General features: G+C 43.1%; 1 protein-coding gene across 1 annotated transcript; it reads left to right on the top strand.

Moving 5' to 3' along the window:
- The first annotated feature begins 265 nt into the window (after positions 1–265).
- Positions 266–20,881, top strand: LOC118966098 (complement C1q-like protein 4). Its single transcript, XM_036988732.1, has 3 exons — positions 266–763; positions 806–1,723; positions 20,510–20,881. Exons 2-3 carry the CDS (start codon positions 1,163–1,165, stop codon positions 20,687–20,689), a joined length of 741 nt encoding a protein of 246 aa, XP_036844627.1. The 5' UTR covers positions 266–763; positions 806–1,162; the 3' UTR covers positions 20,690–20,881.
- Positions 20,882–27,540: the final 6,659 nt, after the last annotated feature.

Below are 27,540 nucleotides of genomic sequence, written 5' to 3'. Positions count from 1 at the left end.
GAAATTAACTATGTCAACTACAACATAGAGTTGTCTGAACACTGACTGCAGGTTTTAAACTACGACATAGAGTTGTCTGAACACTGACTGCAGGTTTTAAACTACAACAGAGTTGTCTGAAGACTAACTGCAGGTTTTAAACTACAACATAGAGTTGTCTGAACACTGACTGCAGGTTTTAAACTACGACATAGAGTTGTCTGAACACTGACTGCAGGTTTTAAACTACAACATAGAGTTGTCTGAAGACTTACTGCAGGTTTTAAACTACAACATAGAGTTGTCTGAACACTGACTGCAGGTTTTAAACTACGACATAGAGTTGTCTGAACACTGACTGCAGGTTTTAAACTACGACATAGAGTTGTCTGAACACTGACTGCAGGTTTTAAACTACAACATAGAGTTGTCTGAAGACTAACTGCAGGTTTTAAACTACAACATAGAGTTGTCTGAACACTGACTGCAGGTTTTAAACTACGACATAGAGTTGTCTGAACACTGACTGCAGGTTTTAAACTACGACATAGAGTTGTCTGAACACTGACTGCAGGTTTTAAACTACAACATAGAGTTGTCTGAAGACTAACTGCAGGTTTTAAACTACAACATAGAGTTGTCTGAACACTGACTGCAGGTTTTAAACTACGACATAGAGTTGTCTGAACACTGACTGCAGGTTTTAAACTACAACATAGAGTTGTCTGAACACTGACTGCAGGTTTTAAACTACAACATAGAGTTGTCTGAACACTGACTGCAGGTTTTAAACTACAACATAGAGTTGTCTGAACACTGACTGCAGGTTTTAAAGAGTGAAATCCTGCTCCCTCCCCATCCCTTTCCCTTCATCATCCCCCTCTCTCCTGTTGTTCCTCTCTTCCCTTCTCTCCGTCTGCCATCTTCCTTTTCTCTCCCACATTCTACTCATGTTGTCTCAACGGACCCTTCTCTCTTGGCTGCTGACACCTGTTGACCTAGTCTGAAAGCACCACAGACATACAGCAACCAAACCTCTCCATACCTTCTTTCCAGTCTTTCCTATTCTGTCTATCTATAGTCCACCCTGGCACCCGGCACTATTCCGTCTAAGGGGGAGGAGGACTTTCTGACCCTGGCCGCTTCTCGGTTCAGCCGTCGGAAGCGTGCCATCGGAGCCGCCATGGGCGTGGCCATGGTTCTACTCCTCCTGATAGCCATCCCCCTATTAGTTCACACCATGAAAGGGGGAGGAGCTAGCCAAGGAAGTGGCGGTGAGGGGACCCATTATGAGATGCTGGGGAGCTGCAGAATGGTCTGTGACACATATAGTACTGCCCAACCAGGCCAGGAGCTGACAGCCATGTCCCCTCAACCGGAATACCCCGGGCGGAAGAAAACGGGGTACCGCGGGGTCCCTGGGATCCCTGGTCCTCCAGGCGCCCGAGGACCCCCTGGGGAATCAGGCAAGCCAGGGCCACAGGGGCCTCCCGGCCCTGGACCTAACGGTTACTTCCCCTCCTACAGCCCCAAAATCGCCTTTTATGCAGGGCTAAGGAAACAGCACGAGGGCAGCGAGGTGTTGAAGTTTGATGATGTGGTAACCAATGTAGGGAACTACTATGAGCCAAGTACTGGGAAGTTCACCTGTCCTCTACCTGGTATCTACTTCTTCACCTACCATGTTCTGATGAGGGGCGGAGATGGGACCAGCATGTGGGCTGACCTGAAGAAGAACGGACAGGTAGGAGAGAGAGTGTGTGTATGTATATGTGTATGTGTTTGTGCGTGTGTGTGTGTCTGTGTGTATGCGTTTGTTCAAACAACACTTTCATTGACCATCACCTCTGAGCAGTGGTGTAGTGGAGGGTACACACAGCCAGAGTTGGGTAAGTTACTTTCTAAATGCAATCCGTTACAGTTACTAGTTACCTGTCCAAAATGTAACGTAATGTTTGGATACCCAAACTCAATAATGTAATCTGATTACTTTCCCCCTTAAGAGGCATTAGAAGAAGACAAAAAGGATCCATCAAATACATTTGGTGTGTTATCATAGTGGTCTCTGTCTTGTGACTCGCTCAGGTGGAACAAACTTAAACTTTTTTTAATTGAGAAAGCAGAGAGGTGTCATAATATATATTTTTTCTACATTTTTAAGTAGTAAGTAATCATCTAGTTTTTCAAAATAATTTGTAATCTGATTACAAGATTTTGCTGGTAAAGTAACTGATTACAGTTAACGTAAAAAATAATAATCTGATTACATTTAACTGATTACATGTAATCAATTACTCCCCAACCCTGTACGCAGGTATACGCCATGTACCGGCTTATTTTTCAATGGGCATTGCATATACTCCCCACAATGCATATCAAAGTTATGTAGTGGAGGTATACGCCGTATTAACTAATGATGCTAATCAACTATTGTTTCTTCACATTTTCTGTGCAGCAATATGCACATAAATGTTCCAAAATACAATTTGCGGGAAAACACTGTTCTACTGCACATACAAGCGGCTTCATGTACAGAGATGGAAATATCCGTTAGAGATGTTGGTGATTCTGCTGGTGATTCTCTGATCCACCTCTACGCAGACAACACCATTCTGTATACTGGCCCTTCTTTGGACACTGTGTTAACTAACCTCCAGATGAGCTTCAATGCCATACAACTCTCCTTCCGTGGCCTCCAACTGCTCTTAAATGCAAGTAAAACTAAATGCATGCTCTTCAACTGATCGCTGCCCGCACCCACCCGCCCGACTAGCATCACTACTCTGGACAGTTCTGACTTAGAATATGTGGACAACTACAAATACCTAGGTGTCTGGTTAGACTGTAAACTCTCCTTCCAGACTCACATCAAACATCTCCAATCCAAAATGAAATCTAGAATCGGCTTCCTATTTCGCAACAAAGCCTCCTTCACTCATGCTGCCAAACATACCGTCGTAAAACTGACTACCCCCCTATCCTTGACTAAGGCGATGTCATTTACAAAATAGCCTCCAACACTCTACTCGGCAAATTGGATGCAGTCTATCACAGTGCCATCTGTTTTGTCAGCAAAGCACCAAATACTACCCACCACTGCAACCTGTATGCTCACGTTGGCTGGCCCTCGCTTCATATTCGTCACCAAACCCACTGGCTCCAGGTCATCTATAAGTCTTTGCTTGCTATGTAAAGCCCCGCCTTATCTCAGCTCACTGGTCATCATAGCAGCACCCACCCGTTGCTTTATCTTGGCCAGGTCGCAGTTGTAAATTAGAACTTGTTCTCAACTGGCCTACCTGTTTAAATAAAGGTGAAATAAAAAAATAAAAAATAAAGGGGAGACCTAATGACTATCGTTGCTACAATAATACCTCTGGCTGCTCGACAGTGAAAGAAAAACAATAGAACAGGAGAACGCATGTAAGTCTTTAAAAAAAATTGCCTTCACATTTTAATGGTGGGATTTTGGCTATAGGCTACTTTGAAGCAAGGTAAGACTTGCCTCGTAATATGAAGTAAAGCATCCATGTTTCAAACAATTAAGGATCAGGAAAAATATAGCAATGCTAATGATAGACCTAACCATATTCTGGTAGATGGAAAGGTATTCCCCAAAACTTTAATTACATGTTAATTAGCTACCAAGTAGTCTATGCTTAACTGGCAGAATTATATCATGATTATTTGCATTAATCCATTAATCTCATGTGCTACATAAACACTACTAACCAAACAAGAGTGCTAGGTGCCTGCACAACATTTCTTAGGTTTTTCCCAGACCTCAAAAGCTAGTGGTTAGGATACGGCACTCTCAACGCCGCGGCCCGTGTTCGATTCCCAGTCAGGAAACTACTCTTTGGGGTGGCAGGTAGCTTAGTGGTTAGAGCGTTGGGCCAGTAACCGAAAGGTTGCTGGATTGAATCACCAAGCTGACAAGGTAAAAATCTGCCGTTCTACCCCCGAACAAGGCAGTTAACCCACTGTTCCCTGGTTGGCTGTCATTGTAAATAAGATTTTGTTCTTAATTCTTGCCTAGTTAAATAAAGGTTTAACCATATTGTTGTGGACTTCGAAAATTCAGTTTTGTTGTTTTTCTACAAAAAAAGTGTGACTAATTTATCTGTTTCAATAGTAGGCCTACTGTTAGCCCACTTGCACAGTTCAGCTTGGCTTGACTGTGAAAGACCAATACAGGGTTTATCATTCTAGTTCAACAGTGTATGTCACTGTTTCTCACAAAATGTTTCACACAGGGAGCCTTTCCTTCAGGCCATTTGGAAAAATTAAAAAAACATTTAGAGTATACCCACTTCTCCAGGCACCACTACACCACTGCCTCTGATTCTCACTTTCACCTTCGCTATACAACATTTGTCACTTTTAATTCACATCACATTCCTCTGCATCTGTGGGCAGCAGCAACACGGTAGCAAAATATAGATTGAAGAAAATATTTTCCATCATTAGGGAGAAGTGATGCTTCACACTTTAAAATCACAGCTACTAATATTTGCATTTCCACCAGTCAAAGCCAAATGACGAGTGGCAGTATGCTGCCGTCGGTGGTCGCCAAAGGAAAGTCTAATTAGTAGGTATTATACACCATGTGTATCCCAAATGGCACCTTATTCCCTACATAGTGCACTACTTTTGACCAGAACTCTATGAGCCCTAAAGTAGCGCACTATAAAGGGAATAGGGTGCCATTTGGGACACAGCTTGTCACCTCAGATAGATACTGTAGATAAATAATGAAAGAGAAACTGACAGGCCACTCATCCATCGGTCCCTCATTCTCTCTTTCCCCTGGTACGGTACTAATTAAAGACAGAGGGGCTGATTGGGGGGAAGAGGAAAAGAAGAGGGTTAGGATAAATCACTTTAATTTGAGGACTTTAACACAACTATGTTTTCATCTGAATTCATCATTTAACACACTGACACGTTACCATTCAGTCCTCTGTGTGTCTTTTTAAGGCGCTGGGATAAAGTGGATGTCAAACTTCAGTTGGACCTTGTGTACAATTGATTAGTAAGGTGATCTAAATCTTATTAATCTTTAAATGTGTCCAAATCCTGTATTTGTGTTTAGCAAACTCAGAAAGAGCTGACACATGATATTTAAGATACCTACCTGGCTTCTGCTTTGTGTCATCCTATATTGTCATTCCAGTCATCTCATCATTCCATTAAATAATTCATAACTCTTACATTAGATCCTCTGAAATAACTCACCCCCCATATCCCCACTTCCCCCTCTACCTCCCTCTCATTCCTCTACCACCCTCTACTCCCAAATGCTCCACTTCCCTCTACCCCCCTTCTCCTCCACTCATACTCCCCTCTACCTCCTCTCCTTCTTGTCCATTGATTGTTCATTAATTAGAGTTTCACTCAAGTAAATGATTTAACCTCACAGAGAGACCCAGGTCAATCTCACACACATCAGGTGGTCCCGTTTAATTTAACAGTTTCTATAAAGACAGATCTTATATTCTGAAATTGGCTGAAAGGGACTCTTCCCTTTTTGCCCTCATATTCAAAATCTGTCTCCAGCACCATATCATTGTCTATGTTCCAGTCAGAATACATTAATAAGAAAAGGCAAACCCACACACTCAAGTAGCTCCGATACTATAATGTATTCACTAACGTTACAACAGCAAACGTGTCACTCAAAATACCACCTGAGATGATTTTTCCAGTTGACTGCAGCCTCGTCGATTCACCAAGACAGTTGTTTTAGATTTGTATTTCGCTTACTTAGGTATCAGAAACTAGTGGTGTCTGTATAGAAGTGTGGTGTATGTTAATATCAGATGCTCGATTAGATTCTTGCCGGACAGTCGCGTATGCTTCTTTCTACCTCTTTTAAAATGTAAGTAAAAGATTCAAAGGAATGGGAGTCATATTCAGAACATTTAGTTATTGCTTGCTTTTCTAATGTCTACCGACTATGCCAGCAGGCATGCCAGCTATATCATGACACAAGGTGAGACCCAGAGGCAGACACAGGAGGCAGATGATTGGAGTCTTACAATGTTTATTAATCCAAAGGGGTAGGCAAGAGAATGGTTGTGGACAGGCAAAAGGTCAAAACCAGATCAGAGTCCAGGAGGTACAGAGTGGCAGACAGGCTCGTGGTCAAGGCAGGCAGAATGTTCAGGCAGGCGGGTACAAAGTCCAGAAACAGGCAAGGGTCAAAACCAGGAGGACTAGAAAAAGGAGAATAGCAAAAAGCAGGAGAATGGGAAAAACGTTGGTTGACTTGGAAAAACATACAATATGAACTGGCACAGAGAGACAGGAAACATAAATATAATGGGGAAATCAGTGACATCTGGAGGGGGTGGAGACAATCACAAGGACAGGTGAAACAGATCAGGGCGTGACAAGCTAAGATAGTTAGACAAGCTAACTACTCTGACTAAATTGATAGCCTGAAATGGCTACTTGGTACAGTGGCTAGTTATGAGGTTGGGAGATCTGGATTAGCTATAGCCAACTTCATAAAATATCTAGGTGGCTAGTAGCATTACAGAGAAACAACAACAACAACAAAAATGTAATAAACAAAATTTAAACAACAAGACAAATCTGAGTGGTCTGGTGGTCTGGTGCCCCCTATGGGCATGACACCTCTGCTTCTCCATGTGAACACCCACACCATGCTTCTCCATGTGAACACCCACACCATGCTTCTCCATGTGAACACCAAAACCATGCTTCTCCATGTGAACACCCACACCATGCTTCTCCATGTGAACACCCACACCATGCTTCTCCATGTGAACACCCAAACCATGCTTCTCCATGTGAACACCCACACCATGCTTCTCCATGTGAACACCCAAACCATGCTTCTCCATGTGAACACCAAAACCATGCTTCTCCATGTGAACACCCACACCATGCTTCTCCATGTGAACACCCAAACCATGCTTCTCCATGTGAACACCCACACCATGCTTCTCCATGTGAACACCCACACCATGCTTCTCCATGTGAACACCCAAACCATGCTTCTCCATGTGAACACCCACACCATGCTTCTCCATGTGAACACCCACACCATGCTTCTCCATGTGAACACCCAAACCATGCTTCTCCATGTGAACACCCACACCATGCTTCTCCATGTGAACACCCAAACCATGCTTCTCCATGTGAACACCCACACCATGCTTCTCCATGTGAACACCCAAACCATGCTTCTCCATGTGAACACCCACACCATGCTTCTCCATGTGAACACCCAAACCATGCTTCTCCGTGTGAACACCCACACCATGCTTCTCCATGTGAACACCCAAACCATGCTTCTCCGTGCTGCATTAGAATTACAACTCCTTACTCATCATTTATTCCTGGTGCTAACATATGTCCTTGTCCTGATTGTGTCCACATTCTGATTTGGCCCACATTTGTTGACAAGTGTTGATGATCAAAAGACAGATTCTGATCTGATTCTGATCAAATCTTCCTCACCAACTCCGGAGATAGTCAGGCACACATTGTGTCTGGATATCTTACAAGTGTAGACGGATCTGGACAGTGAAACCGTTTTAATCATCATTTTCCCGCCTTGTAAAATCCTTGACAAGTGCCACCATTTAACTATGACATCAATATGTGACTTAAAATTTGAAAAAGGAATATTATTTTTAAAGAATGTGTGTCAAATAATTTTCATACAGGGAGGAACCTGGAAATCTGGTCACAGTGTGGGCACAGTGAACAGATAAGATAAACATTTGAATACCGTGTTTAGATGCAAATCAGAAAATGTGGGCACAATTAGAATGTGGAAAAGATCAGGACCAAGGATGCATTTTGGCGCCAGGTATAAACAGGGCTTCTGTTTCCAGACAGTTGCTAATGAATTTGTAAATCTATCAATGTCTCAGTTATTTTACATGCTCTGGTCAGTGACTCAGTGTCCATATGGTAGTTGTTTCTAAATGAGATTCAGGTCACGGAGTCTACAGCCAGCCAGCCAGCCAGGGTGAAGTTCAGTTAATCCCTGTGTGGCTGTCCAGTGTCCACTCTAAGGTAGATTGATTAAGCAGGTGTGTGTGTGTGTGTGTGTGTGTGTGTGTGTGTGTGTGTGTGTGTGTGTGTGTGTGTGTGTGTGTGTGTGTGTGTTATAAAAATGAAGAATAAGAACACCTTAAGAATCCCCCCCCCCCCCAGAACAGGATCAATTCATCAGGGTATGGACTCTACCATGTGCCGAAAGCGTTCCAAGGGGATGCTGGTCCATGTTGACTTTAATGCTTCCCACAGTTGTGTCAAGTTGGCTGGTAGTATATATATATATATATATATATATATATATATATGTGTGTGTGTGTATAAGCAACAACAATAACAATAATTGATTGTCATCTCTAATGGTTAGCTTGTCATTCTGCTAGACATCCTGTAGTGACAAGCCAATATCACATTAGCATCTGGTGTTGCTGTGACTTCCCATTGACAGACAGCATATGTCATCCCCCTCATTATTTTGGGCAGGGTGCTTTTCCCCTCAGGCATAGTCGGAGGAAGGCTGCAGTTAGAAACGTTGGCACTTGGCCACTTTTGATTTCCCCTAAAACACAAAGAAGGAGTATCCAACACTACTATATTATTTTATAAGGTATTTAACATTATGTATTATATAAAGTATAATTGTTGGGAGCAGGGACTTTTTTTGATATGTGAGGGAGGCATGGTAGGATTATGAAGGAGATAAATGTGAAGGTGGGGACTGAGATGGAGCAATAGAAAGAGATTAGAACAACCCATGAAATAGCTGGCCACTTCCCCAGAGAAGCCAGCAGAACAGCCCATGAAAGAGCTGGCCATTCCTCCAGAGAAGCCAGCAGAACAGCCCATGAAAGAGCTGGCCACTCCCCCAGAGAAGCCAGCAGAACAGCCCATGAAATAGCTGGCTGGCCATTCCCCCAGAGAAGCCAGCAGAACAGCCCACACCAGATCCTGACCACAGCAGAACAGACAAATGACTCCCTCCTAGCAACCCCATGAAAACCCCTCGACACCCACTGAGGACACACAAAAGCCACAGATTGTACTCCTTATGGACTCGAATGGGAAATAAATACAAGAAAATTAACTTTCCCGCAAACACACAGCGGCTAAACTCTGCTGCCCAAATAGTCAGCGCGCCCTCACCTACTATCTGATGGCCAACTAGGCTCACCCAGCCACGTAATAGTTCACACAGGCACAAACGACCTGAGAGCACAGCAAGAAAGGGTGGCCACAGCACTGTTTGGTGCTTCTGTCCCCAACCAAGGAGGGCCTACAGGCCTACTGTCAGACTTGGACTCTGACGGTGAATCTCAGTAAGACAAAAATAATGGTGTTCCAAAAAAGTTCCAATATCCAGTACAACAAATACAAATTCAATCTAGACACCGTTGCCCTATCGCACACAAAGAATTATACCTACCTTGGCCTCAACACCACTGGTAACTTCCACAAGGCTGTGAACATTTTTTAATTTTTTTTAATTTCACCTTTATTTAACCAGGTAGGCAAGTTGAGAACAAGTTCTCATTTACAATTGCGACCTGGCCAAGATAAAGCAAAGCAGTTCGACACATACAACAACACAGAGTTACACATGGAGTAAAACAAACATACAGTCAATAATACAGTAGAAACAAGTCTATATACGATGTGAGCAAATGAGGTGAGATAAGGGAGGTAAAGGCAAAAAAAAGGCCATGGTGGCAAAGTAAATACAATATAGCAAGTAAAACACTGGAATGGTAGATTTGCAGTGGAAGAATCTGTAAAGTAGAAATACAAATAATGGGGTGCAAAGGAGCAAAATAAATAAATAAATACAGTAGGGAAAGAGGTAGTTGTTTGGGCTAAATTATAGGTGGGCTATGTACAGGTGCAGTAATCTGTGAGCTGCTCTGACAGCTGGTGAGGGAGATAAGTGTTTCCAGTGTTTCCAGTTTCAGAGATTTTTGTAGTTCGTTCCAGATCTAAGAGACAAGGCAAGTAGGGCCTTCTAAGACATCAAAAGGAACATAAAACTCACTTCTCAAATAAGTTATAAAACCCTTTGCTCTCTATTGTTATGAGGTCTGGAGTCCACTCACCAATCAAGAATTTGCAAAATCCCAAACAATGCATTCAGAGCAGAATTAGGACTATACCAGATAGTTATCAACATCCAGAAAAGAGCTATTAAATTCTACAACCACCTAAAAGGAAGCGATGCCCACACATTCCACCACAAAGCCCTCACCTACAGAGAGACAAACCTAGAGAAAAGTCCCCTCAGCTAGGTGGTTCTGGGGCTCTGTTCACAAAGACAAACACGAACACAAACAGACCCCACAGAGCCCCAGGACAGCAACACAATTACAAATATAATTATTTGACAGACTAGAAAGAATCAAACAACAACCAGAGCAAACTAGAATGCTATTTGGCCCTAAGCAGAGAGGACACAGTGGCAGAACACCTGACCACTGTGACTGACCCAAAATTAAGAAAATTCTTGACTATGTAGAGACTCAGTAAGCATTGCTTTGCCTTGCCGTAGGCAGACCTGGCTCTCAAGAGAAGACAGGCTATGTGCACACTGCCCACAAAATGAAGTGAAACTGAGCTGCACTTCCTAACCTCCTGCCAAATGTTTGACCACATTAGAGATACATATTTCCCACAGATTGCAGAGACCCACAAAAAAATGTAAAACAAATCAAACATTGCTAAACTCCCATATCTGTTAGGCGAAATACCACAGTGTGCAAACACTGCAGCAAGATTTGTGGCCCGTTTGCAATGAGAAAAGGACAACCAGTGGAGCACAAACAACATTTAATACCACCAATAACAACATTTAATACCACCATTAAAACATTTAATACCACCAATAACAACATTTAATACCACCAATAACAACATTTAATACCACCAATATTTCTCTGTTTATTTGTACTACAAATATTTGCACATTACTAAAGTACTATACATAGCTCATAATATAACACTTGAAATGTCTTTATCTTTTTGAAATTAATTTTTACTCGTTTTCTGTTGATGTTGTTTTGTGTCTCTTCACTTTTGTTCATTGTTTATTTCACTTGCTTTGGCAATGTAAACACGTTTCCCATGCCAATAAATCCTCTTTGAATTGAATTGAGAGAGAGAGAGAGAGAGAGAGAGAAAGAGAGAGGGACAGAGAGAGAGAGACAGATAGAGAGAGAGAGAGACAGATAGAGAGAGAGAGAGAGAGAGAGAGAGAGAGAGAGAGGGACAGAGAGAGAGACAGATAGAGAGAGAGAGAGACAGATAGAGAAAGAGATAGAGAGAGAAAGAGAGAGAGACAAGAAAAAGAGAGATCAACAGGGAGATGGAGATGGCCAGGGGAGGGGGAATGAGCTCCTCCATGTGTGGCCGCCACACTGAGCTGATCCTGGGGCTGTGAGGAGAAAGAAGGCCCCTGGGGGCCAGCATAGAGCCTGGGGCTGTCTCTCTTGTCTCTGGCTAGCCCTGGCCCTTTCATTACAGGGCTTCTGGTAAACGGGCCTGGGAGGGAGGGAGGAGACAGAGACAGACAAGGATAGATGAAATGAGAATCTGAAAAAATCTTTTTTATTTAACTAAGCAAGTCAGTTAAGAGCAAATTCTTATTTACAATGAGAGCCTACCCCAGCCAATTGTACACCGCCATATGGGACTCACGATCAGAACAGATGTGATGCAGCCTGGATTTGAACCAGGGACTACAGTGATGCCTCTTGCTCTGAGATGCAGTGCATTAGACTGCTGCGCCACTCGGGAGCAAGTCAGTAGCCATTCGGGAGGTGGGGCTAGGGTAATAAACTGATCAAGCACGGCTATTCTGTGAGACCGGCAGGGAGATGTGAGGGTATACAAAGTCCTCTTTTTATCTATGGTGCCTTGGTTCACTGGTAATAAAACTGACAGGATTCATTGGTTGTGATATACTGACCTCTTAGAGGGAAGACAATAGAAAAGTAGCTCTTAAACTCTCTCTCTTTCTGCCGCACATGGCAAGGCAAGACAGGTGGGAGGGGGGGGGGGGGGGGGGGGGGGGGAGAGAGAGAGGGGTGAACAGGCAGTGGCTAGGGTGGTTGTTGTCCTTGATGATTTTATTTGGCCTTCCTTTGACATCGGGTGCTGCAGGGCAGGTATTTTGCCCCCGCACTACCCTCTGGATAGCGTTGTGGTTGAGGGCAGTCTATCTATAGAAGTTTGTGAGGGTTTCAGGTGACACGCAAAATTTCTTCAGCCTCCTGAGGTTGAAGAGGCACTGAAACAGGTTAAGGAAGGATTTTTTTTAAAACTTTGAGACAACTGAGACATTGATTTTGTATGTGTGCCGTTTGTGTCAAGAACTGCAACGCTTTTGAGTTTTTGACACTCAACAGTTTCCTGTGTGTATCAAGAATGGTCAACCGGGCCTCCCGGGTGGCGCAGTGTCATCAGAGTCCCTGGGTTCGCGCCCAGGCTCTGTCGTAACCGGCCGCGACCGGGAGGTCCGTGGGGCGACGCACAATTGGCCTAGCGTCGTCCGGGTTAGGGAGGGATTGGTCGGTAGGGATCTCCTTGTCTCATCGCGCACCAGCGACTCCTGTGGCGGGCCGGGTGCAGTGCGCACTAGCCAAGGTTGCCAGGTGCACGCTGTAGCCTCCGACACATTGGTGCAGCTGGCTTCCGGGTTGGATGCGCGCTGTGTTAAGAAGCAGTACGGCTGGTTGGGTTGTGTATCGGAGGACGCATGACATTCAACCTTCGTCTCTCCCGAGCCCGTACGGGAGTTGTAGCAATGAGACAAGATAGTAGCTACTACAACAATTGGATATCACGAAATTGGGGAGAAAAAGGGGTAAAAAAAATAAAAAAGAAAAAAAAAGAATGGGTAACCACCCAAAGGACATCCAGCCAATTTGACACAACTGTGAGAAGCATTGGAGTCAACATGGGCCAGCATCCCTGTGAAACGCTTTCGATACCTTGTGGAGACGAATTGAGGCTGTTCTGAGGGCAAAAGCTTGAGGTGAAACTTAATATTCGGAAGGTGTTCCTAATGTTTGGTATGTATGTAATTACTATGGCAAGAAAGATCAAAAGACGTCTATTTTGAGAGATTTATATTACATAATCATTAACTCTTTTGTTGGTTGTCTCGAAGTATGAAATACAGGTTAAATCACAGGTTATATCAATTTCTACAGAAAACCCAGTGATTTGAGCTCACATATTGAAATCCATTATAAGGAGAGAAGCACAGAGTACAGCCAGAGTCAGAGCTTCCTTAGCTACAATACCCTAAAGGCTAATTATAATACATTTCAGCAGCTCTACCATGTCCATGCCTGGACCCCAAATAACACCCTATTCCCTTTATAGTGCACTACTTTAAGCCAGGGCCCATACGGCTGTGGTCAAAATTAGTACACTATGTAGGGAATAGGGTGCTATTTGGGAAGCACACCATGTCACTTCTTTCTGGAGTTAATACAGGTTCTGGTCATTACAGAGTGGCCGTGTGAAACCACTTTCATGTGATCTATTAAAAGAGTATAAATTACTGGTTAAAAAGACCCAGGGAAAGATTAAATCTGAGGCAATGAAGGCAGTATAATCTCCATTTGTCCACTTTGAACATTTTATATAATATGCACCTCGTCCATACCACGTCAGCGGGCATCCCTTACATACCAGTTGTGTCACGACAGTGATATAACATACATATCATTGGTATTCCTTGTTTATGACAAAACTCAAGGAACCACCCAGCTGGCACATTTGGTTCCTTGGAAGTTGTCGGAGTGTACCTTTTTGGTTTCCCATTGGGTCTGGGAACAAAGCCATACATTTCTTGACCGGTAAAACTGAACGGAAGTTAACATTTCGCCTGTTCTGGGAACGTTCATTTTTAGGTTGCAGGGAGGTTCTGGGAACGTTTTACTCTGGTTGCCTCACAGTTTTCCTGGGGGTTTTTAATAAGGTTTTGAGAACAGAAATTATAGGGTATTTGGAGGTAATTAAATAACATTCTGAGAACACGTTTTAATAAGACTTTTAACAATACTGCTAGTGTAACGGTTTTCTTCATCTGAAGGAGAGGCGGACCAAAATGCAGCGTGGTGGTTATTCATGATTCTTTAATAAAGAAAACTATACATGAATAAACTAACAAAAACAATAAACGTGAGAAAACCTAAACAGCCTATCTGGTGACAACAAACACAGGAACAATCACCCACAAAACACTCAAAGAATATGGCTGCCTAAATATGGTTCCCAATCAGAGACAACGATAAACACCTGCCTCTGATTGAGAACCACTCCAGACAGCCATAGACTTACCTAGAAAACCCCACTAAGACACAAACCCAATACCTAACAAAACCCCAAGACAAAACACACCACATAATAAACCCATGTCACACCCTGGCCTGACCAAAATAATAAAGAAAACACAAAATACTAAGACCAGGGCGTGACAGCTAGCTTATTTTGGGTTAACTGTTTTGAACTATAAGCACTAAATTGCTTAGGCATTAATCATGTAAACACATTTATTTCAATTAGAATTTTGCACAGCATCAGTGAGATTTGAACATATGACCTTCTGTTCGCTATCCATGGAATTAGTCCACTGCACTACAAGAATGGAGTTAGCTAAGTTTGTTTTTCACCATTTCAAAGAAACGAGCACTCATTATGTTCAGGTGTGAACACACTTAACAAGATAGAGGATAGAGAGAGTTTTGTTGACACTGAGAACAGAATGTACAAAACATTAGGAACACCTTCCTAATATTGAGTTGCACCCACCTTTGCTTCAATTTGTCACGGCATGGACTTTATTTCCCTTTCTACAAGGTATCGAAAGCGTTCCACAGGGATGCTGGTCCATGTTGAGTAGAATGCTTCCCACAGTTGTGTCATGTTGGCTGGATCTCCTTTGGGTGGTGGACCATTCTTGATACAATGACGGAACTGTTGAGCGTGAAAAATCCAGCAGCGTTGCAGTTCTTCACACAAACCAGTGCGCCTGGCACCTTCTACCATACCCCGTTCAAAGGTACTTAACTCTCCTCTCCTTCATCTACACTGATTGAAGTGGATTTAACAAGTGACATCAAAAAAGGGATCATAGCTTCCACGTGGATCCATCTGATGAGTCTATGCCATGGAAAGAGCAGGTGTTCCTAATGTTTTGTACAGTCAGTGTGTATGTTTTTAAAAATAACATTCAGCTCCATGTTCTTTGAATGTTACTAAGGTTTTCTTGTGGTTTTTATGGAAAGTTTTCTTAATGTTCCAAGAACATTACTTTAAATAGAAGCATGAGGAAACCTGCAGAAAACGTTATGCTGAAGTACTGAAATCTCCACAGATGTTTCTTAAGCGCTAGTTGGATATCCTGCACCATTCCCAGAAAGTTGTGGGACGGTTGTATGCAAAATAACCATAGGGCAACCACGCTCTCACCAGATCCACGCTCTCACCAGATCCACGCTCTCACCAGATCCACGCTCTCACCAGATCCATGCTCTCACCAGATCCACGCTCTCACCAGATCATGTCTCACCAGATCTACGCTCTCACCAGATAATTTCTCACCAGATCCACTCTCTCACCAGATCCACGCTCTCACCAGATCATGTCTCAACAGATCATGTCTCACCAGATCCACGCTCTCACCAGATCATGTCTCACCAGATCCACGCTCTCACCAGACCGTGTCTCACCAGATCCACGCTCTCACCAGATCGTGTCTCACCAGATCCACGCTCTCACCAGATCCATGCTCTCACCAGATCATGTCTCACCAGACCGTGTCTCACCAGATCCACACTCTCACCAACTCTCATCAGCTCTCACCAGAGCGTGTCTCTCCAGATCCACGCTATCACCAGATCTAAGATACATGGTTCTCAGATCGTTATGTGCTTGCTGGGCAGGGAAGGATTTCGGACCAGAAAAATGAGGGGTTAGGGGACATGTTGCATTTAACAAGTATAGCATGACATATTACAGCTCCATGATCTATTATAAAACATAGCTACATTAGCATAGATAAGGCAATTGCAAATGTGGCAGAATGTTAAATAGCAAATCTTTATTTCTTTAAATGGCAATAGCAGAGAAAACACTGCTGTCACCATCATAATCATATCATAACCTGACAGCACCATGTCACCACCATAACCTCTAACTTCAACCACACGTCATGTCCCCTAACAGCAATAAGGAAACCTACCACTAAAACAGACACAAATATCCCCTGGAGGAATCACATCCCAGTCTTTGGATTCATTAATTAGTATACCGATTTCACCTAATTCAAAACAGACATCGATAATTAGTACACAAATGCAACGTCTAGGCAATGTTTAGAGCCATTCCCTTGTTCTCTCTCTAATGCCTTATGCACTTGTCTGGACATCGTGACATGTTCAGTGTGTGGGTGTCTATATATCTGTCTTGTGGTGTTATCTCAGTCTGGCCCTCACAACACTCCCCTCCCTATTGCCTCCTCCCTCAGCCCACTGTCTACCAACCTCCATTAACACAGCTATCTTCCTCTCCTCTCGTCCACTGATCTCTCTCTCTTTCTCTCTCTCTCTCTCTCTGTTCCTCTTCCTTTCTGTTTCATCTTCCTCTCCTCTCGTCCACTGATCTCTCTCTCTCTCTCTCTGTTCCTCTTCCTTTCTGTTTCATCTTCCTCTCCTCTCGTCCACTGATCTCTCTCTCTCTCTCTCTGTTCCTCTTCCTTTCTGTTTCATCTTCCTCTCCTCTCGTCCACTGATCTCTCTCTCTCTCTCTCTCTCTCCCTGTTCCTCTTCCTTTCTGTTTCATCTTCCTCTCCTCTCGTCCACTGATCTCTCTCTCTCTCTCTCTCTCTCTCTCTGTTCCTCTTCCTTTCTGTTTCATCTTCCTCTCCTCTCGTCCACTGTTCTCTCTCTCTCTCTCTCTCCCTGTTCCTCTTCCTTTCTGTTTCATCTTCCTCTCCTCTCGTCCACTGTTCTCTCTCTCTCTCTCTCTCCCTGTTCCTCTTCCTTTCTGTTTCATCTTCCTCTCCTCTCGTCCACTGATCTCTCTCTCTCTCTCTCTCTCTCCCTGTTCCTCTTCCTTTCTGTTTCATCTTCCTCTCCTCTCGTCCACTGTTCTCTCTCTCTCTCTCTCTTTCTCTCTCTGTCTCCCTGTTCCTCTTCCTTTCTGTTTCTCTGTTGACCAACTTGTCTTGTTTTGTCATCCTTTTATCGTCATGCTTTGTGAGGTTTTGCATCTCGGTCATGTTTCGTTTTTCTCTGGTCCTCCATTCCCCTGGCTCACTGTATGATGGACTATCTTTCCTTTATTATGTCCCCCTGACTGCCCACAGAGCAACACAGTGTTAGAAAGGGTGGACAAAAACCCTTTCAAACTTACACAACAGCCTCTCTCAACAAGCCTGTTAATACGATGACATGGTCTGTTGAGTGTGACTTACACAGAATGTGGGACCAGTGTTCAGGAATCAGTGTTCTTTTGTTAGAGGGCCCGCCTTGAGATTGGAAGGTTGGCGGTTCAATCCCGTGTTGAGTCATACCAAAGTGGGACCCGGTGCCTTAACGAGATGGATTGTGGGTAAGGCTCAATGGGCCATTCTGGCTTAGACAAGGCTTACTTTCTAATGATTAGTCAGCAATGTACTTAGCATATATATATATCAGAATGCACCTTGTTGGGGAGAAGGACATAAGGGCTCATACATGCTTATAAAGCATTATTATACTTGTCAGATTTATGTAAAGTGTTACCAATGACACAGTAAAGTAGCGGGATTGAGTGACATGACGTTAGTCGAGCTGCAGATCATACTCTGTGCCTGTCGTGTCGTGTCTTGGAGATATGCGTCGGTCGTCTGGGGGGCTGACAGAGATTGAGTGGTCTATGCTCAGCACTCACACCGTGGCTGCCTAGACATGAAGCCTGACAGATAGATACAAGGTCAGTTAGGCCACTGACGCCAGACAGACAGTATGTCTATGGAGTTGAGGTATAAATCTTACATACTCACTCCTCTTTTTTGAGACTGTAATTGTGTAGCTTTCCGTCACCTGGTTGGTTAGTGCTGCCCGACTATCTGACAGGTCCTTGTACAGACTGCACTGGATAAACAGACGGATTGGGATCTAACCTCTGACCTCTTCCTCGATCACAACCATATTGTCTGTTATTGTTTAGCAGAGTACGCAGAGCTGATCACACACCCTGTTTTTGGTCATCAGAAGACGCAGAGCTGATCACACATCCTGTTATTGGTCCTCAGAGGACGCAGAGCTGATCACACACCCTGTTATTGGTCCTCAGAGGACGCAGAGCTGATCACACACCCTGTTATTGGTCATCAGAGAGCTGCTGTAGCTGTGGATGTGGCTCTCAGACCTGTGTAATGAAGCAGAAGGCTGATTGGCTAGTGTAGAATAGATGAGGAAGAGGTGTTCACAGGGGACAATGGGTAGTCTACAGCAGTGGTCAGCATCCTTTTCTGAGTGAAGATCACTTTCGCAGTCAAAAATCAAGCTGAGATCTACCGCTCAGAATTAAAACATGACATAAAATGACATGAACCTAATAAAAACGGTTCTGTAGGAGGTTTGGGCAGTAGGCCTAATACATGATCACAGCATATTAACTATATAATTGGCCTGACAATATTGTTCTTCTCAGACCATATTAGATTTAAAAACTACAGCTTTGTTAACAAACTAGGTCAATTGGTGTAGCACTTGTGAGGCACAGCTGAGCATAAATTGAAATAATTTGCATTCTTATTTTACTGGACTTGATGTTACCTGCATCGGATGGTCATGATGCTTTCAAGACAACTGGGAACTTGAAGAAAATAAACTAGGTCAAATCGTGACGTCAGGGATCTTCAGGTCAGAAGGTCGGAGCTCTAGAAAGATGCCAAACTTTTCAACTTGGTATTCCAAGTTGGATGACCTATCATGAGGTAGGAAAATTATGTGGATATATTGAAGCAACATCTCAAGACATCAGTCAGGAAGTTAAAGCTTGGTCGCATATGGGTCTTCCAAATGGACAATGACCCCAAGCATACTTCCAAAGTTGTGGCAAAATGGCTTAAGGACAATAAAGTCAAGGTATTGGAGTGGCCATCACAAAACCCTGACCTCAATCCCATAGAAAATCTGTGGGCAGAACTGAAAAAGTGTGTGCAAGGAAGGAGGCCTACAAACCTGACTCAGTTACACCAGCTCTATCAGGAGTAATGGGCCAAAATTCATCCAACTTATTGTGGGAAGCTTGTGGAAGGCTACCCGAAACGTTGGACCAATGTTAAACAATATAAAGGCAATGCTACCAAATACTAATTGAGTGTATGTAAACTTCTGACCCACTGGGAATGTGATGAAAGAAATAAAAGCTGAAATAAATCATTCTCTCTACAATTATTCTGACATTTCACATTCTTAAAATAAAGTGGTGATCCTCACTGACCTAAGACAGGGCATTTTTACTTGGATTAAATGTCAGGAATTGTGAAAAACTGAGTTCAAATGAATTTGGCTAAGGTGTATGTAAACGTCCGACTTCAACTGAACATGACAAAATGCTAATAATAATAAAAACGCAGGGCTATTAATAGCCTACATCTGGCTACTCATTGTAGCTGCAGCACGAGTGGAAGTAGGGAGAAGCGCATTTTATATTTTGTAATAGTGTTGAGTAAAAACAGTTTTGACAGTGCTGAATAAAAACTTAGACATGAACTCACTCAAAACAGTCTCTCTCAGGTCATGATTTTAAAAGTTATTACATCTCACGTAGGCTAGTATCAAACTAATGAAATGTTTGGCGATCGATCTGGAATGCCTTGAAGATCAACCAGTCGATCGCTATCGACCGGTTGGTGACCACTGGTCTACAGGGATGGAAGTCAGGAAGTCAGGCAGTCAGGTCTAGAAACAGCAACAGTATCTTCCCCCAGCAGCTGTTGACCTGCTGCTTATGATGTAAATGCCCTAGCGCTAATAGCAGAGCTCAATGTGCATGGTATTGAGTGTCTCTCTGTGTCCCAAATGGCACCCTATTTCCTTTATAGTGCACCACTTTTGACCAGGGCCTATAGTGCACTAATAGGGAGATATTTGGGATGCATCCACTGTGTCCGGCCCAGTCTGAGCCTCCTTCCATTTGCATGCTGGTGGGGAGCTCAGTCTGTATTGACCCGCAGGCAGTGGATCTTTACTTGTTCCTTAACACATTTAATTGGGTTTACTCGTGTGGACACGGAGACACAAATGCATTAATTAAGTTACTATTACAAAGCAGGAGGGGTTTGCCTATTGTAAAGCTATAACCTTGATGGTTTCAACACATGACATTGTCTGTCTGTCTGTCTGTCTGTCTGTCTGTCTCTGTCTGTGTCTGTGTGTGTGTGTGTGTGTGTGTGTGTGTGTGTGTGTGTGTGTGTGTGTGTGTGTGTGTGTGTGTGTCACAGGTGAGGGCCAGTGCCATCGCCCAGGATGCGGACCAGAACTATGACTATGCGTCTAACAGTGTGATCCTGCATCTAGACGTGGGGGACGAGGTGTGTGTACAGCTGGACGGGGGGAAGGTCCATGGAGGAAACACCAACAAATACAGCACATTCTCTGGGTTCCTCATCTACCCTGACTGACTGACTGAATTGACCAACTTGACCGACTGGACTGACTGACCTTCACAACTTTAAAAAGACAAGAGAGGCTGTGGGTGGACTGCAGGAGCTGAAGGCAACACAGACAGATACAGACAAACACACACACACACACATACACACATATACACACACATACACACACAAACAGTGCACACAAACATACATAAAAAAACGTGCATACATACAGTGCCAGTCAAAAGTTTGGACACACCGACTCATTCAAGGGTTTTTCTTTATTTTGACTATTTTCTAAATTGTAGAATAATAGTGAGACATGAAAATTATGATATAACTCATACGGAATCATGTAGTAACCAAAAAGGTGTTAATAAACAAATGAACATATGTTTATATTTTAAATTCTTCAAAGTAGCCACCCTTTGCCTTGATGACAGCTTTGCACACTCTTGGAATTCTCTCAACCAGCTTCACCTGGAATGCTTTTCTAACCGTCTTGAAGAAGCTCCCACATATACTGAGCACTTGTTGGCTGCTTTTCCTTCACTCTGCAGTCCAATTCATCCCAAACCATCTCAAGTCGGTTGAGGTAGGGTAATTGTGGAGGCCAGGTCATCTGACGTAGCACTCCATCACTCTCCTTCTTGGTCAAATAGCCTTTACACAGCCTAGAGGTGTGTTGGGTCATTGTCCTGTTGAAAAACAAATGATAGTCCCACTAAATGCAAACCAGATGGGATGGCGTATCACTGTAGAATGCTGTGATAGCCATGCTGGTTAAGTGTGCCTTGAAAACTAAATAAATCACTGACAGTGTCACCAGCAAAGCACCCCCACACCATCACACCTCCTCCTCCATGCTTCACGGTGGGAACCACACTTTGAGAGATCATCCGTTCACATACTCTGCGTCTCACAAAGACACAGCGGTTGGAACCAAAAATCTCAAATTTGGACTCATTAGACCAAAGGACTACTGGTCTAATGCCCATTGTTCGTGTTTCTTGCTCAAGCAAGTCTCTTCTTCTTATTGGTGTCCTTTAGTAGTGGTTTATTTGCAGTAATTCGACCATGAAGGCCTGATTCACTGAGCCTCCTCTGAACAGTTGATGTTGAGATGTGTCTGTTACTTGAACTCTGTGAAGCATTTATTTGGACTGCAATTTCTGAGGCTGGTAACTCTAATTAACTTATCCTCTGTAGCAGAGGTAACTCTGGGTCTTCCTTTCCTGTGGCGGTCCTCATGAGAGACAGTTTGATCATAGTGCTTGATGGTTTTTGTGACTGCAATTGAAGAAACTTTCAAAGTTTTTGAAATGTTCCGGATTGACTGACCTTCATTTCTTAAAGTAATGATGGACTGTTGTAATGATGGACACCTGTTAATTGAAATGCATTCCAGGTGACTACCTAATGAAGCTGGTTGAGAGAATGCCAAGAGTGTGCAAAGCTGTCATCAAGGCAAAGGGTGGCTACTTTGAAGAATCTCAAATCTAAAATCAATTTTGATTTGTTTTACACTTTTTTGGTTACTACATGATTCCATATGTGTTATTTCATAGTTATAGTTATAGTTCATAGTTCATAGTTCATAGTCTTCACTATTATTCTACAATGTAGAAAATAGTAAAAATAAAGAAAACTTGAATGTGTAGGTGTGTCCAAACGTTTGATTGGTACTGTATGTACATACATTCATGCCGTACATGCATACACACACTTAACACTCTCCCGTACAACTGCTCTCTCTTTCTCACACACACACACGCACGCACGCACACACACACACACACACACACACACACACACAGAAATGACAGCACACTGAAAGGACATGGACTGACTGAGTGTGGTTTTTCAAATGAAGAAGTGTTTCATTTGTGTGTTGTGTTATTGAGCCAATCATGACCAAGTGAATTTACTGACCCCTCATGTGTGTGGAAATATGGACATCAGAACATGTACAGAATAGGTGTGCAAAAGGTTGCATTAAAATATACCACATATTCAATGTCACGTCTACTTACATTGTTGTACATACAATTTAACTAAGAGCATCAGTCCTACCCATTGAGCATTCTGAGTGTGACCAAAGGTTGTGAATGTGTGAATCAAGACTGGGTTCGCCTACTGAGTTAAAGCAAAGGCATTAGCTCTGGGAGCCAACACAAATTTCCAGAGTTCAATTTCCGCTACATTTCGCCCCCCTCTGACCCAGTTGACAGTTCAGTAGTTCACACTGTTAAGTCACTGTGATATGTCCCAATAACACCATCCAACTGTTTCAAAATAAAAGCCCCCTGCTGTTTCAAAATAAAAGTCACCTGCTTTTTCAAAATAAAATACCCCTTTATAATCCCTGTTGTTCATAATTTAGGCCAGAACAGTCTCACTCTACTACATGGAGACAGTTTTGTTTTTTATGATCAATTGTTGCTTGATTTTCAGCTATAAAAAAACAAGGAAGGACATAAATAAAACTGAAAACACAGATAACAAAATAACATGAAGAGAGAATTCAAAGTAAATCACATCTGGTCACAGATGGTTGACCTTCTTTAACCATCACACCATGAGGCTGAGGGAGGACACCATCACACCATGAGGCTGAGGGAGGACACCATCACACCATGAGGCTGAGGGAGGACACCATCACACCATGAGGCTGAGGGAGGACACCATCACACCATGAGGCTGAGGGAAGACACCATCACGCCATGAGGCTGAGGGAGGACACCATCACGCCATGAGGCTGAGGGAGGACACCATCACACCATGAGGCTGAGGGAGGACACTATCACACCATGAGGCTGAGGGAGGACACTATCACACCATGAGGCTGAGGGAGGACACCATCACACCATGATGCTGAGGAAGGACACCATCACACCATGAGGCTGAGGGTGGACACTATCACACCATGAGGCTGAGGGAGGACACCATCACACCATGAGGCTGAGGAAGGACACCATCACACCATGAGGCTGAGGGTGGACACTATCACACCATGAGGCTGAGGGTGGACGGAAGGGGCAGAGGGGAATACAACACACAAACAGACACACACACACAAACACACAGTACATATGCTGAAATTGCAAAAAAGTGAAAGGACGTGGACTGAGTGTGTGTGTTTCTATAGATGTGTGTGTGAAGAGTTGAGTGTTTTTGAGCCAATCATGACCAAGTGCATTTCTTAACCCCTCCTGTGTGTTGGCATGTCAGAGTGTGTGCAAGAAAGGATATCAGAACATGTACATTATAGGTGCAGTAACACTTTAACTCTGGTACATATCACAAGTCTCTTCTACTTACATTGTGAACTGTACCTACAGTACAATCACAATCATTCCTACCCATTCAACATTCTGAGAGTGACAAACGTGTTATTGTGTGATGCAATATCATGTTAGCCCACTGAGCTAAAGCCTGTGGAATTAGTTTTTGGAACTAAGGCAAGTTTTTTTCACTTAAATTTTTTGTACATCATTGGGAAGACATTCTCTAGCTAAAGGATCGAATGCTCTGCCTTCTACTGTTTTAACAGGATAAATAACATACATTGAGTGTACAAAACATTAGAAACACCTTCCTAATAAAATAAAAAAATATGAGAGCAGGTGTTCCTAATGTTTTGTAAACTCAGTGTCTATACAGTATGTATGCACACACCCGACAACGAGAGAACCTTCCTTGTTCAATTCATTTGGAGTGACTAGCCATTTGGCTCTTAGCCTTCGCTAATTGTGTCAAATTGAGAATATGATTTGTGCCCCAAATGGCCCTATATAGTGCACTAGTTTTGGCTCTGGTCAAAAGTAGTGCACTATATAGAGAACAGGGTGTCATTTGGGATTCAGATGTGGCCTGTGAGTGTGGACCTAGAGGCTGAGGGTTCAAACCTAACCCATACCGGTTGGCCACTGCTTCAAACCGACTGTTCTTCCATGGATTTCCAATATGTCTAGTTAAGACACTGCCTTACAAGGTAAGAATATATTGATCTGAGTTGTAGATCATACACCTAGCTCTAAAAAATTTAAAAATTAAAGATATGTACATTTCAAAATGTGGCAATATCTTTCCTGACTACTAAATAGCCATAAAGTGTAACCTAATGGTGGTTACTAGTCACTTGTTGACATTGTTGGATGGAGATCCTTGAGAAACATGGTTCATCAAAACAAACAGCATGCCACTACATTATCTCACAAGTGATCAAGTGATCTTTATTTCGGTTTGAATAATAAGTGAATGTCAAAAACGTGATTAGTTAAGAGTTGAAATGTACACCATTATAAGCAGTTTATTGAACTGGAATTGTATCAAGTCAGCCCCATGCATCATTTTGTCACTTTAAACCAATATCTAAGCCTCATAATGAAGGGGAATGACCATACATTAATTATATGTATGGAGAATTTACAAACTTGAATTGTTAGTGTCTAAATGTTGTAATTTAATTGAAATCTTGAATTTGTAGCTTCACAATGTCAACAAATCTGAATGTGTGCTTATCCAAGATCACGTGTGTGTGAGACTGTGTGCCCAGCCTCCTTGGTCTCTTCAGTAGTCCTGACAGATAGATTCCAGTGTAAAGTTAATTGGTGGAGGAGGGTATGAGGCAGGTTGCACTGAGGCCATTAGAGATTCCCCTGTCGAATGCAGAGGATAACACACACACATACAGCAGGATTCAAATAATCAATACACTTCACTTCCAACCAACACACAAACATGCACGTAAACACACACTCAGTAATTAGAGGACAACCTATTCACCACTTGGGTATGATACCTTACATTACTCCGATAGCTCTGGTGGTACCTAATGAGAGTAAGAAGCAACTGGTTGTGAGGGGAATTAGGAAAAGGTCAGGAAGCGTGGAGCGGAATCTGTCTCGGCACACTGACCAACATAACATACAGGATTCTACTGGGCAGTTCCGTGTTCCAGTCTAGAACACTGTCATACAGGATCACACACAGGCTGCCAATTATGGACTGTACAAGTTGAATATAAGAATCCGTGCCAAGAAAGGTTGAAGAGGTTCTAAAATACATGATGAAATCTCTTAAAGAGTGTTATAGAATTATTCTAACACTGGTCATAAGACAACTGTGTAACTATAGAAAAGTGTTCCATGAAGAGGACACCAGTCCCACTGAGTTAGAGCATGCCTTCATCTACAATGAAGAGAACACCAGTCCCACTGAGTTAGAGCATGTCTTCATCTACAATGAAGTGAACACCAGTCCCACTGAGTTAGAGCATGCCTTCATCTACAATGAAGAGAACACCAGTCCCACTGAGTTAGAGCATGCCTTCATCTACAATGAAGTGAACACCAGTCCCACTGAGTTAGAGCATGCCTTCATCTACAATGAAGTGAACACCAGTCCCACTGAGTTAGAGCATGCCTTCATCTACAATGAAGAGAACACCAGTCCCACTGAGTTAGAGCATGCCTTCATCTACAATGAAGTGAACACCAGTCCCACTGAGTTAGAGCATGCCTTCATCTACAATGAAGTGAACACCAGTCCCACTGAGTTAGAGCATGCCTTCATCTACAATGAAGAGAACACCAGTCCCACTGAGTTAGAGCATGCCTTCATCTACAATGAAGAGAACACCAGTCCCACTGAGTTAGAGCATGCCTTCATCTACAATGAAGTGAACACCAGTCCCACTGAGTTAGAGCATGCCTTCATCTACAATGAAGTGAACACCAGTCCCACTGAGTTAGAGCATGCCTTCATCTACAATGAAGTGGACACCAGTCCCACTGAGTTAGAGCATGCCTTCATCTACAATGAAGAGAACACCAGTCCCACTGAGTTAGAGCATGCCTTCATCTACAATGAAGAGAACACCAGTCCCACTGAGTTAGAGCATGCCTTCATCTACAATGAAGTGAACACCAGTCCCACTGAGTTAGAGCATGCCTTCATCTACAATGAAGTGAACACCAGTCCCACTGAGTTAGAGCATGCCTTCATCTACAATGAAGTGAACACCAGTCCCACTGAGTTAGAGCATGCCTTCATCTACAATGAAGTGAACACCAGTCCCACTGAGTTAGAGCATGCCTTCATCTACAATGAAGTGAACACCAGTCCCACTGAGTTAGAGCATGCCTTCATCTACAATGAAGTGAACACCAGTCCCACTGAGTTAGAGCATGCCTTCATCTACAATGAAGTGAACACCAGTCCCACTGAGTTAGAGCATGCCTTCATCTACAATGAAGTGAACACCAGTCCCACTGAGTTAGAGCATGCCTTCATCTACAATGAAGTGAACACCAGTCCCACTGAGTTAGAGCATGCCTTCATCTACAATGAAGTGAACACCAGTCCCACTGAGTTAGAGCATGCCTTCATCTACAATGAAGTGAACACCAGTCCCACTGAGTTAGAGCATGCCTTCATCTACAATGAAGTGAACACCAGTCCCACTGAGTTAGAGCATGCCTTCATCTACAATGAAGTGGACACCAGTCCCACTGAGTTAGAGCATGCCTTCATCTACAATGAAGTCATTAAGCCACTATTCAAGCAGACGCAGACTTAGAATTGGTCAATAAAAGGAGTTGTTTTGGTATGGTTACTGCCCATCATTAATTAAAACAGTACGAGTTGCCATGGTCTGCCAAGTATGAAGTCTTTTTGCCAAAATAGACATCACTGCCCTCTTGTGTCCACTTAATATAATGCAACAGATTTCTGAACACAAAAGTGACAATTTCTTTTAAAACAGATATTTGTGGAAGTAAAATGATTTGACCACAAATATCCATAGCTGATTAAGGTCACCCAGTCAAATCATGTTCTCTTAGAAGTTTAAAGTTTGTTAGAAAAAAAACTAC

This window comes from Oncorhynchus mykiss, chromosome 9 (genome assembly GCF_013265735.2).
Source record: "Oncorhynchus mykiss isolate Arlee chromosome 9, USDA_OmykA_1.1, whole genome shotgun sequence".
NCBI classification, from domain to species: domain Eukaryota; kingdom Metazoa; phylum Chordata; class Actinopteri; order Salmoniformes; family Salmonidae; genus Oncorhynchus; species Oncorhynchus mykiss.
Note: the sequence above shows the minus strand (reverse complement) of the source record. Positions and strands in the feature narration are given on the sequence as shown.

Coding starts and splice junctions, on each gene's coding strand:
- LOC118966098 (XM_036988732.1), top strand. CDS start 1,163: ATGGGCGTGGCCATGGTTCTACTCCTCCTGATAGCCATCCCCCTATTA. Junction 1,724..20,509: donor ACCTGAAGAAGAACGGACAG/GTAGGAGAGAGA, acceptor TGTGTGTCACAG/GTGAGGGCCAGTGCCATCGC.